The following is a 12,512-nucleotide window of genomic DNA, read 5'->3' as shown; positions in this document are numbered from 1 at the left end:
TCTATAGCCTCGAGAGAATCACGATCGTCCATCGTTTCAATTTCGACATCTTCTTCTATGTGAGTCGCTGATAAAGATTTTGAAACCTTGGGCGGCATCTTCTCTGAGGGAATCACTGGTTGCGCCTCTTTGATGACCTGTCGAGAGTCCTTGGAAGACTTATTTCTTGTAACAACGTTTTCCAAGGGGCCGCTAATGGTTTTGTTCTTCCGCAAGGTGGATGAGGTAAGACCCGTTACAATCTCTATAACTCCATCATGGTGCACTGGCTCATTGGCGGAGGTAACCTTACCCTTCTTCACTGATTGCTGAGGGATCTTAACGGTGAATTTTAAGGGAGTTGAAGAGATACTATTTGACCGAGTCGACCATCAGGCATCATAGTCTTTTGTGATCAATGGATGCTTCCTGTGCATGGGTATAGTCATCCGAGACCGCGTCTGAGTGCGAACTGAGGAATCCCATAGTTGAATAGCTTCACCTAAGGTATAAGTGTGAGTGATCTCTTTCAAGTTGTTGGGGATGTCCTGACAAAAACCGAATTGCCTGCTGAACCTGCAAGGATTATATTTTTCAGTAATGAAAGTATTGTCCTTACGTAGAGTTAAATGGCAAGAGCGTTGACTAATGAAGTAGCTCGTGAGTCTTGATGATAAGGATCCGTCATCGATCAACGCCTTTTCTTCATTCTCAGTCCAGCACGATTTAGGAAGCATCAAAGGATTCGTTTATTTGAAAATTTCCTCAGCTTCCAATTGGCCATAAAATATTGTCATTTTCTCACCACTAAATCTTGTCATGCGCGCGTGGTGGCTACTCACTTGATGGTTTTCGTAGTATACATCGAAGTATTGGCCAATCCAAGCATAGACGTAATGGATTGAAAAAGTTACCCCACATTCTCCAAGGTTAGGGGCGTGGACGATCTCCCTCAACCCATGATATATGCTCGCAAGGACGGGAATTGCAAGACAAAATCTTTTCCCTGTAGCCATTAAGCATGCAACCTTGAAAACACTTGGGCGAATACGGTCGACCTTTTTGCTTGGCAAAAGGAACTTGCAGATCCAACACGCTATGAATGCCGCAATATAGGTCTCCTTTCTTAGAGACCCTGGGATACCCAGGGTGTCAAAAGGGACATTGAAGTCATTCGTATCGGCGAGGTCATAAGGTTCCACGCTTCCAGAAGGGTTGTAAGTCATTTTTGGTTTAGATGTAGTCTTTCTTCTATTTGCTCTACTCGGAGGAGCCCTATACCTAGCCTTTCCTTTGAACCAGAAGCGAATCCAGTCCTTCATCCATACCCCTTGGTCATTCGTCCAGAGGTGGTAGTAAGCCGAAAAAAGATGCCTGCAACTCTCAGGGAGAAGTGGTTTCCCTTCTTTGTCACGAGTGAGGAGCTCCCGCGCCGAAGGAACGACTTCATCGAAAAACATGCCATCGATTGAAAGGCCACCAAGTCGATAAAGGTCCCAAAGTGTGATGGACAACTCCCCAACGGGCGTATGAAGTGTGTTCGTCGAGGGACACCAATATTTGAAGAAGGCTCGCAAGATATTTTCACAGCGGTCGTAGGAGTATCTCGACGCGTAGACGGCTTCAAATATGCCAGCGCGTGTGAGTATGTCTTTATACCTTCCGAGCATGTCCTCAACCCACTCCCAATAATAGGAGGTGAAGCACGCCTCACCGAAGAACGACGAAGGGGTTTTCCATGTAGCTTTGTCAACATTGAATCCCACGAACGGAAAAGTGAATTTAGCTATTTCTGGATCTCCATTGTGAAGTGACGAGTTTAATACGACCACTTCTTCTTCCCTCGATGTAGTGGAGAAAGTCGACGGTGCCACCACTTCCTTGGTCCACTTGCTAGTCCAATCTTCGAGATGAAAGCATCCTTCAAGGGGAATGAAGGATTCAGCAAGCGGGCCGATTGCTGGTTTGTAAACATGTAGTGACAAGCTCTTTGATTGAGTTCCTCCTCGTTCATCCGTCAGTGAAATATGCGGCACTGGCACGGCGTAGTCCTTAATTTGCATGATTGCTGGAATTTTGTAAAAGAAAATATTAGAGGATGCAGGAGTTTCGTGCAAGAAGTTTGGTAATTAAATTACCTAATTGGTTGCCTCTTCGCAAATCCCCGGAATTGTTTCAAACCCCTCTTCAAGCGCAGCTTGAGTTGTCTACAAAAAGGCAAGTTGACAAAGTTTAGATCAAAACCATGTATAGTAGGAATATTTGGGGGGCAAAACAAAAAAAAAAAAAAAACAAACAACAAAGCAAAGCAAAAAAAAAAAAAAAAAAAAAACTCTTTTGCTCAAATATCATATTTAGTGTTAAGAAAAAAAGGGGGTTCAAATATTATATTTGGTATTATCCTAGTAAATGAGCAAAAAAAAAAAACAAAACAAAACAAAAAAAAAACACAAAACAAAAAGAAGCAAAAACAAAACAAAAAAAAAATGGTACGAAAATTGAACTTTCAGCTCTGAGGAATAGCTCAAAAAATATATATATTTTGACCTGAGCTTCATTCTCAAATAATATTTTGAGAAATTGTTTAGTAAAATCGTGTGGCTCTAAGCGTCTCAATTGACTAAAGTTTCTTGTAATAATTAAATATTGCAAGTGAAAAATGGTGAAGCCGCAAGTACCTGAGAAGCAAGGTATCTTTCTTTTGTAACCAACAGATAACTACTAGCTCTGGCGGTGGCGGCAATTTGTGGGCGCGGCTGAAGAGAAATAAAACTCAAAAGAAAATGTTCAAGCGCTACCAATGGATGGCAGTTGATGCTTGCGGCTCAGTGAAGATCTTAAGCGTTAGACGCTGTCAAGACAAATTAAAGCAAGTATGAGTACCGTTGATACAAGAAGGTATGAATGTGTGTGAACGAGAATTAGAGTGACTACCTTCAAAGCTATAGTAGAAGAAGCAACCAGATCCTTCAAACGGCTTGCAGCATTGACAACGAAAATGTTGTCTCCGAATCTATTGTTGCACAGACTACAAAGGTAAGCCGCGGTTCCATGCAAAGTAGTAAAACAAGAAACACAAGCAGGGTGGTACCATAGCTTGGAGGAGTAGTGCATACCTTAAAAATAATCCTAGCGTAGCTCGGCACGTTCTGACTGACTCCAAATTGATTCTATTAGTCTAAGAGGCGGCAAGGCCAAGTAAACTAGCAAATTGTGGATGACGGCAACAGCAAAAATAGGGGACGTAGCAGCGGCACCTCTTGACAACAATATTCGGGAATCAAAAGGAAAAAAGGAATTTTTTTTTTCTCTCTTGAGCAAGTTCACGGCTTTGGACTTGGGGGATTTATAGGAAAAGCCTATACTACAAATCCGGGAGAAAGTTGAGTTCAAATACAACTAGCTTCCTGGTCCGCTTCAATCGTTTGAGGGATATCTTCAGGGGTTCCTAGCAATTAAGTCGGCTATCTATTGGGAAGTGGATTCTAAACTGGTTTCGGGGGGCTTGCTTCTAAAAAGGACCAGTTTATTATCCCATGCGATATAGCTTCCATTCATGTTGGCCTTGGAAGGAATTCTTGTCGCAACCAACTCCTATAAGCTGAGCAAGTCATGTCGGCATGGAAACTTGCGAAGCGGTGGAGTTCCGTGGTTCCTATGATTTCTATGATCAATTGGACTCCTTTGATCGAAGAGAATTTTTCTCGCGAAGTCTTTATAAGTTTTGGGAGATTAGCTGATAGTGGTCTCCATTGCAATTGGGTTTCGAACTTCTAAATTGCTTGGACTTTGAGACTAACAAGGAATGGAGGCTGTCAGCTCAAGAGTCCTGGTCATATTAGAGGAGTTCTTAGCGGTTTGCAGCTTGAGTTCCCAAGGCTAACAAGAAGAAATGGTCTCGAATTTCGGAGCGGTGGAGTTCCGTGTAGGATTAATCAACAAGAGGCATATGAGTTCACTTGGATTCTTAGGATTTCATCTTTGAAATGGCTTGCACGTGAATGATCAGGCATGTAATATGCAATGTCCCACAAATCAGTACATTGGGCTTTCTTGAGGACAAATGGTTATAATTAAAATTGGTGGCTACTTTATCACCAATTCAGAGGTCACGGCATTGCTCCTGGAGTTGATGGTCCGACAAAGCCTTGGCATGATCCTGAAATTGATATAACTAATGTTGCATGAATTGGTGGATCCCACATGGCCATCTCATGAGCAAAGCTCACGAATTGATATACCAAGTGCAAAATTTTGAGTAAAGCTACGGGATTGCATTGGGAAATTGAAAGCTAGCAATTGAAAGCTAGCCATGCATGACACTGGACTACGGGATTGCATTGGGAAATTGATATAAGGTGGTCCGGCTTCGGGAAATTGAAAGCTAGCAATCTTGGAAATTGAGCTCAATAGGGGATGCATTGTTGGTATTCCACGTAACTATCATATGTGATACAAGTAATTGATATAAAGTTTGCAAAGCTTGAAGTTTAGCCCATTTATGGGTTTCACTTGAAAACTAATATGTCAGTGGTGTTCAAATTGAAGCAAAAAAAAAAATATGTGTCAAAACTTGTCCGTTCAAAATTTGCTCCGATATCCAGCATTCACGCTCAAGTTTCGAGGGGGCATTTGTAGACAATGGAATTTTAATTAAATTCCAAAAACTACCATTGGTCTATAAAATATTTTTGTCCAATCGGATATTGCCATATGGCATGTACACTTGGAAAAATTGGTTATTAAATGACCAATTATATTTTGCCACGTGTCAAGGTGAGGTGTTCCAGATCAATTTAAATTGCAGAGATATCTCCACCAACCAAATCATATCATATCACATGCCTATTGGATAAATATCTAAGTATTTATTTCTTATTAAAGGGATAATATTTAGAGTTGTTCAATCCAAGTATATTTCTTATATACTGCAATAGCCTGACCAGTCAAACGGCGCCACGTCACGTGTCCCCACGAGTTTGGCCAATCGAGGAATTACTTATCTCTTTATTAATAAATATAAAATAAAGAGATAATATTTGGCTAGCGCAGTCCTAATATGACTGCACGTCTTGCAAGACAAGTAAAGTGGTACACAGGTCTTCAACCTCTACCCCTTGCTACAGCTATAAATAGAGGTCTCTCAACCAAATCAAGAACACACAAAAAAATACACAGAGGGACTTCAAAGAGCATCATATACGCTCAAAGCATTGAAGCTCCAACCTACAAAGGTTCGGCTCTTCAAGCTCTCCAAGTCTCCCAGATATCAAGACTTGAGTCTTCAAATATCTTCTAAAGTTCTTCAAATCTTCTATATCAAGATTTGAAGGAATCGGTGGTGGATCCAAGAACAAGCTGCGAAACCCTTGGATTGGCGTTCGAGGAGAAGAATCGAAGGAAACTCTCCATAAGTTTGAGAAACTTCCAGAGATTGTACCCCATATTTCTCTTAAATTTATATATCACATATTTGTCGTGTATTCCTTTTTCTTGTCGTTTTGCAGACTTGAAATTTTTATCGCGTACAAATTTTTGGCACGCCCGGTGGGACCATCTCTGCCTTCCATCTCTTCTCCTCGAATATTCAACTACGTCTATCACCAATGGCACCAAAGAGCAACAAAATCGTGATTGCACGTTCCAAGGCTACTGATGCTAAGCCTGTTCAGGAAGCTGCACACGTTGCCACCAATACCCGCGTTATTGGCCCCGTGACAAGGAGTATGACGAGGGCCTCCACCCAAAGTAGCATGGAACTCTCGGCGCCAACTCCCGTCTTCGGGTCAACATCACAAATGAGCTATTCCTCCACGATGGGGGTCTAAGACGTTTTCACCTCGATTGAGAAGGCTCTTGCCATGCTCGAACTTGGATCCGAATCCAAGTTCTCTAAGGATGACGATGATTCATCAAGCACTGGATCAGCCTCTTCACATGAAACTCTTCATTCAAGATTTTCTATTGAAGATTCTGCTGCTTCTTCTACTGCAATGCCTGCTATGATGACAAATGCTTTAAGCCTTGAAGAACAAGTTTCGAACATGTCCAAGATGATGGAGACTATGATGAAACACATCAAGGACCAAGATGCTATTATCGCTCAACTGCTCACCCAAAAAGATCGCGCTCCTGAAGGAAGCCATGCGAATCAAGAGCGTGAAATTCCCTCGTCTAAAGGCAAAGACAAGGTGAAGGAAGTATATGTGACCGCCGATGGAACTATCCCCGTGGAACAACTGAAGGAGCTTGTTGAAGGCGTGATCAAAGATAAAAAGGAGGGTGGTTCAAAGTCAAGCTTTACCTACTGCAAGCCTTACACTGCTAGAATTGACAACCTAGCAATGCCCGCTGGATATCAACCGCCTAAATTTCAACAGTTCGATGGGAAAGGCAGTCCAAAGCAACATGTGGCCCATTTTGTCGAAACCTGCAATAACGCTGGAACCTATGGTGACCTGCTAGTCAAACAGTTCGTCCGATCCTTGAAGGGCAACGCATTTGACTAGTACACTGATCTCACTCCGGGGTCCATCGACAGTTGGGAACAACTGGAACAAAAATTCTTGAATCGCTTCTACAGCACTAGAAGAACCGTTAGTATGCTGGAATTGACTAACACTCGTCAATGGAAGGATGAACCTGTGGTCAACTATATTGATAGATGGAGAAGTCTGAGTCTCAACTGCAAGGACAGACTGTCTGAACCCTCTGCCATAGAAATGTGCATCCGAGGAATACATTGGAGCCTAAGCTACATTCTACAGGGTATACGTCCAAACACGTTTGAAGAATTAGCCACTCGTGCTCATGACATGGAGTTAAGCATCACGGCCAATGCAACCGATGGGTTTCCTATTCAAGCTCCACGAGTGCAGCCGTCTCGTCAAAGCAATGACAGGCAAGAAAATAAAAAAGGGGGCAAGCCTCCTTCAAAATTCAGTAATAAGGAGTCCATGGCAATAAATACATCTCCCATGAAAATTGCTACCAAAGTGAGTCGAAAGGTCACTGAGAAGTTGGATCCATCTCAAAATAGATCAATAAGAAGACCCACGTTAAAAGAGATGCAAGAAAAAGAATACTCATTTCTTGAATCTGATTTACAAGGGATGTTTGATGACCTTTTTAAGGAGAAACTCCTTGAACTTCCCGAAATGAAGCGCCCAGAGGAAGCCGGTCAAGTCAATGATCCAAACTATTGCTGTTATCATCGCCTGATTGGCCACCCTCTCACTAAATGCTTTGTCTTTAAAGACAAAATTATGGAATTGGCCCGTCAAGGAAAGATCCTTCTCGAGGAAGATAAAGTATCGGCAAACCAAACGACAATAATGTTTGGGTCTGTGTGTTGTCCGATAGAAGTTCTAGCCTCAACAAGCAGTGCTTCGTCCAAGGAGGTTGAAAAATCCTCAATTGAAGACGTTATTGAAGATGACAACGAAGGATGGACTTTAGTCACTCGAAAGAGGACTTGCAAACCAAAAATAAAGTACATCTTTTCGAAAAGCATTCATTCGACAAAGCCGAAAGTGCTTTGTCGAATGATCCAAACTATTGCTGTTATCATCGCCTGATTGGCCACCCTCTCACTAAATGCTTTGTCTTTAAAGACAAAATTATGGAATTGGCCCGTCAAGGAAAGATCCTTCTCGAGGAAGATAAAGTATCGGCAAACCAAACGACAATAATGTTTGGGTCTGTGTGTTGTCCGATAGAAGTTCTAGCCTCAACAAGCAGTGCTTCGTCCAAGGAGGTTGAAAAATCCTCAATTGAAGACGTTATTGAAGATGACAACGAAGGATGGACTTTAGTCACTCGAAAGAGGACTTGCAAACCAAAAATAAAGTACATCTTTTCGAAAAGCATTCATTCGACAAAGCCGAAAGTGACGATGAAACGACGAAATGCAACAAAGAAACAAAAGGGAGTGGCCACAACACCAATTTCGTCAGATTTTCAGCTTTTTCAAGAGGTTCGACAGCCCGTGACATTGAGGGAATTTATACCCAAGGGGTATTTAAGTGACGATACTGATAATTTCACTTCTTGTAATGTCGTCAAAGCTGAAAATTCTCAAGTCACACAAATTGGCACTGAATTTGAGAAAAAACTCAAAGTCGATGATAAACCACCGGTGGATTGTGCGACGACCATCATTTTTGATGATGACGATTTAACTGTTGAGTTCAAAACCCACAATCGACCTTTGTTTGTTAGTGCATATGTTCGAGAACAAAAGATGAATCGGATACTCATTGATGGGGGATCTGCCGTCAATATTATGTCCGTACGTGCTATGAAGGAGTTAGGAATCTCAAGTGATGAACTCTCCCAGAGCCGCCTCATGATCCAAGGATTTAACCAAGGGGGGCAAAGAGCAATTGGCCTCATAAGGCTTGAATTGCTCGTTGGTGAGCTGTCTTCAAGTGCGTTATTTCATATCATTGAAGCCAAAACCTCTTATAACATGCTCTTGGGAAGGCCCTGGATTCACGAGAATGAAATTATACCATCTACTCTGCATCAATGTTTCAAGTATTGTCGAGACGGTATTGTTAAGAAAGTCACTGCGGACGACAAACCGTTCACGGAAGTCGAAACTCACTTTGCCGACGCCAAATTTTATCTTCACAAAGAAGCAAAAAGAAAGGAATCGGTAAGGGAAGAAAGTCAAGATTCCAAAGTACCCATTTTGCGGTATACTCCAAAATCAAAGAGAGAAGAAGGTCAGTCTTCTTTTATCAGAAATGACACATTAAATGTTCCGCTCACCAAGATAGAGCCTGTTAAAATTGAGAAGGTGAGCTTGCAAGGATTTGTTCGTCCCAAAGAAGAACCGGCAGTAGAACATTACTCACTGCCAACTAATCGGACTCAAGAAGGTTTTGATCCAAACGCATACAGACTTCTTGCTAAGGCCGGTTATAACCCAAATGAGAAGCATGTATTGGGAAAACTCCCTCCTGAGGTGACTGGCGAGAAGACTCATGGATTAACACCTACGCAGAAAATGTTGAAAGAAAGGGCTATAATGTTGAAAGTTCATCAATGGGTCTTGGTTATCAATCGCCCTCTCCTGTTCGTATAATGATCAAAAGAGCGAGTTGTAACTATGTGAACGAAGAAATGGAGGTCACAAGCCGAAAGAGATCTGCGTTCAACCGATTGGGAAATAAGTCAAAACACGCACTTCTATGTTTGACAGACTTGGCCCGCAACCGAAAAATCTGAAGTCGCCCGTCTATGAGAGATTAGGCAGTAAAAAACAAGAGTACCAAGTTGTCAGGGAAGAAAGTCTTACTCCAATAAAGAAGAACGGACCAAGAAAGCGAGTCTCCAATTTCTTCATACACTATGGAGACTTAGTCAATGTAAGAATTGAAACCATTTTTGAAGAACAGGGTCAAGAAAGTATGGCTTCCTGTCACCATATTACGATCAGTGATCCCGAAGAAGAAGAAGAAGATGCAGATGACGCTCCCCCTGAACTTGAGCAAGGGGCAAAAAATACAGTCGATGAGCTAAAAGAGATTAACCTTGGCACAAGCGACGATCCTCGCCCAATTTACATAAGCTCTTGTATGACTCCTGAAGAAGAAAAAGAGTATGTTGATTTGCTGCTCGAGTTCAGGGACGTCTTTGCCTGGAATTACTCAGAAATGTCTGGTTTGGATCCAAGGGTCGCCGTTCATAATTTGTCTGTCAAGCGAGGAACAAAACCTGTCAAGCAAACGCAAAGGCGCTTTCGGCCCGAATTGATCCCTCTGATAGAAAATGAGATAAATCGATTGATTGAAGCCGGATTCATACGAGAAGTAAAATATCCAACATGGATTTCAAGCATCGTCCCTGTAAGGAAAAAGAATGGGCAAATTCGAGTTTGTGTTGACTTTCGAGACTTAAACGAGGCTTGCCCCAAAGATGATTTTCCTCTCCCCATCACAGAATTGACGGTAGATGCTACAACCGGGCATGAAGCACTATCTTTTCTCGATGGATCGTCTGGCTACAATCAAATACGTATGGCGCCCGAGGATGAGGAGCTAACTGCCTTCCGCACCCCCAAGGGAATTTATTGCTATAAAGTAATGCCGTTTGGCTTGAAAAATGCCGGAGCAACATATCAAAGGGCAATGCAAAGAATATTTGATGATATGCTCCATAGAAATGTGGAGTGCTATGTTGATGACCTTGTGGTGAAATCAAAGAAGCGAGAGGATCATATTCAAGACCTTCGAAGAGTTTTCCAACGCCTTCGGAGATACCAATTAAAGATGAATCCTTTGAAGTGCGCATTCGGAGTCGCTTCTGGCAAATTTCTTGGTTTCATCGTTCATCAACGGGGAATAGAAGTCGATCGATCTAAAATTGATGCCATTGTGAACATGCCTGAACCGCGAAATATTCATGAATTGAAGAGCCTTCAAGGGAAATTGGCATATATCCGGAGGTTTATCTCTAATTTGGCCGGACGATGTCAACCCTTTAGTCGACTGATGAAGAAAGGGGTACCCTTCGGGTGGGATGAATCGTGTAGGAATGCTTTTACAAGTATCAAAGCGTACCTCATGAATCCCCCAGTGCTGGCTGCGCCCATTCCAGGAAAACCATTGATTCTCTACATTTCCGCTCAAGAACGGTCGGTTGGGGCCTTACTTGCTCAAGAAAACGATGAAGGTAAGGAGAATGCACTGTATTACTTGAGTCGGATGATGACATCTAATGAGTTGAACTACTCGCCCATCGAGAAGTTGTGTTTGGCACTTATATTTGTCATTCAGAAGTTGAAACATTATTTTCATGCACATACTATTCGACTCATATCTAAGTCTAATCCCATTAAATATGTCATGGCAAAACCTGTACTGTCTGATCGGCTCGCGAGATGGTACCTCCAGTTTCAACAATTCGAAATCATTTATGTACCTGCGAAAGCTGTCAAAGGACAAATATTGGCAGACTTTTTAGCCGATCATCCCCTACCTGTCGAGTGGGAGTTGACTGATGAACTTCCCGATGAAGAAGTGTTTATGGTCGAATCGTCGTGGTCAATGTATTTCGATGGAGCTGCTCACCGTGATGGAGCTGGTGCGGGAGTTATCTTTTATACTCCTGAAGCAGATATATTGCCATACTCTTTCACTTTAACACGCCGGTGTTCCAACAATGTGGCTGAATATCAGGCGTTGATTCTCGGTCTTGAAACGGCTGTAGACATGAAGCAATTGCAGCTTAGAGTTTATGGCGATTCAAAATTGGTGGTAAATCAACTTCTTGGTATTTATGATGTCAAGAAACCCGAATTAATCCCATATTATAAGTATGCAAGACAGCTCATGGGATATCTGGGTGATGTCACTATAGAACATATCCCCAGAAACTTCAACCAACAAGCTGATTCTTTGGCAAGGGTGGCGTCCATGATCACTCTACCTTCTCATCGAAATCAGATTTCAATATGTCAAAATTGGGTCATACCCCCGATGTTTGATGAAGATGATGATGGTGAGGAAGAAAATACTTATCATATTTTTGTCCATGAGATCGAAAAGGAGGATTGGCGTCATCTCATAGTAGATTACCTTAATCATGGGAAGTTACCAGAAGATTCCAAGAAAAGGGTTGATATACGTCGTCGAGCGCCACGTTTCATTTACTACAAAGGGACGCTTTACCGAAGATCATTCGATGGGGTATTTCTACGATGTCTTGGGGAAGATGAGGCCATGCAAGCAATGGAAGATGCTCACTCTGGGATATGTGGTGCTCACCAATCTGGCCCGAAATTACACTTCCGCATTAAAAGAATGGGATACTACTGGCCAACAATGGTGAAGGACTGTATCGATTTTGCTAGAAAATGTCAAGCTTGTCAATTCCATGGCAATTTCATCCGTCAACCTCCTGAACCATTGCATCCATTCGCTAAGAATTGCAATTCAAGAAGGGCTCAGTGGAGAAGATAATGTTCGTCTTCGCCTTGAGGAATTAGAAGCACTCGACGAAAAGAGATTGGAAGCTCAGCAACGGATTGAGTGTTATCAGGCTCGCCTTTCAAAGGCATTCAATAAGCACGTTCGACCCCGCTCTTTTCAAATTGGAGAGTTAGTGCTCGCCGTTCGGAGACCAATCATTCTCACTCATGGGGGACAAAGAAAGTTTACTCCTAAGTGGGATGGTCCATATGTCGTTCGAGAAATATATACAAATGGCTCATACAAGTTGGTTGCTGAAGATGGATTAATGGTTGGCCCCATCAATGGCAAGTACCTAAAAAGGTACTATGCATAATCGGAACCGCGCAATGCTCCTGGCCCGCATGAGCTAAAACTGTGGATGGCAACCACCAATGGTATAGTATGTGGTAAAACTGCTGAAACACTCCATCAAATCTAAGGTGGTAAACAAATAGATACTCCTGGCCCGCATGAGGTTAAAATGTGAACGGCAGGAACTACGTGTGACTTGATTCCCTTGTTGGGATACGTAGGCAGCTTAGAGGGCAACTTCTAAGTTCAGTTACACCACTC

The 12,512-nt window shown here is 42.4% G+C and overlaps 1 protein-coding gene across 1 annotated transcript; it reads left to right on the top strand.

Moving 5' to 3' along the window:
- The first annotated feature begins 8,221 nt into the window (after nucleotides 1-8,221).
- Nucleotides 8,222-12,273, top strand: LOC140009995 (uncharacterized). Its single transcript, XM_072056356.1, has 4 exons — nucleotides 8,222-8,389; nucleotides 8,519-9,060; nucleotides 9,188-11,745; nucleotides 11,840-12,273. Exons 1-4 carry the CDS (start codon nucleotides 8,222-8,224, stop codon nucleotides 12,271-12,273), a joined length of 3,702 nt encoding a protein of 1,233 aa, XP_071912457.1.
- The last annotated feature ends 239 nt before the right edge of the window (nucleotides 12,274-12,512 follow it).

This window comes from Coffea arabica, chromosome 6e, assembly GCF_036785885.1.
Source record: "Coffea arabica cultivar ET-39 chromosome 6e, Coffea Arabica ET-39 HiFi, whole genome shotgun sequence".
In the NCBI taxonomy this organism is placed as follows: Eukaryota; Viridiplantae; Streptophyta; class Magnoliopsida; order Gentianales; family Rubiaceae; genus Coffea; species Coffea arabica.
Note: the sequence above shows the minus strand (reverse complement) of the source record. Positions and strands in the feature narration are given on the sequence as shown.

Bases quoted from the DNA above. Each gene is read 5' to 3' on its own strand.
- LOC140009995 (XM_072056356.1), top strand. From the start codon at position 8,222: ATGAATCGGATACTCATTGATGGGGGATCTGCCGTCAATATTATGTCC. The intron at 9,061-9,187 runs GTTCGTATAATG...TATGTTTGACAG, and splicing joins GTTATCAATCGCCCTCTCCT to ACTTGGCCCGCAACCGAAAA. The intron at 11,746-11,839 runs GTGCTCACCAAT...CGATTTTGCTAG, and splicing joins TGCTCACTCTGGGATATGTG to AAAATGTCAAGCTTGTCAAT.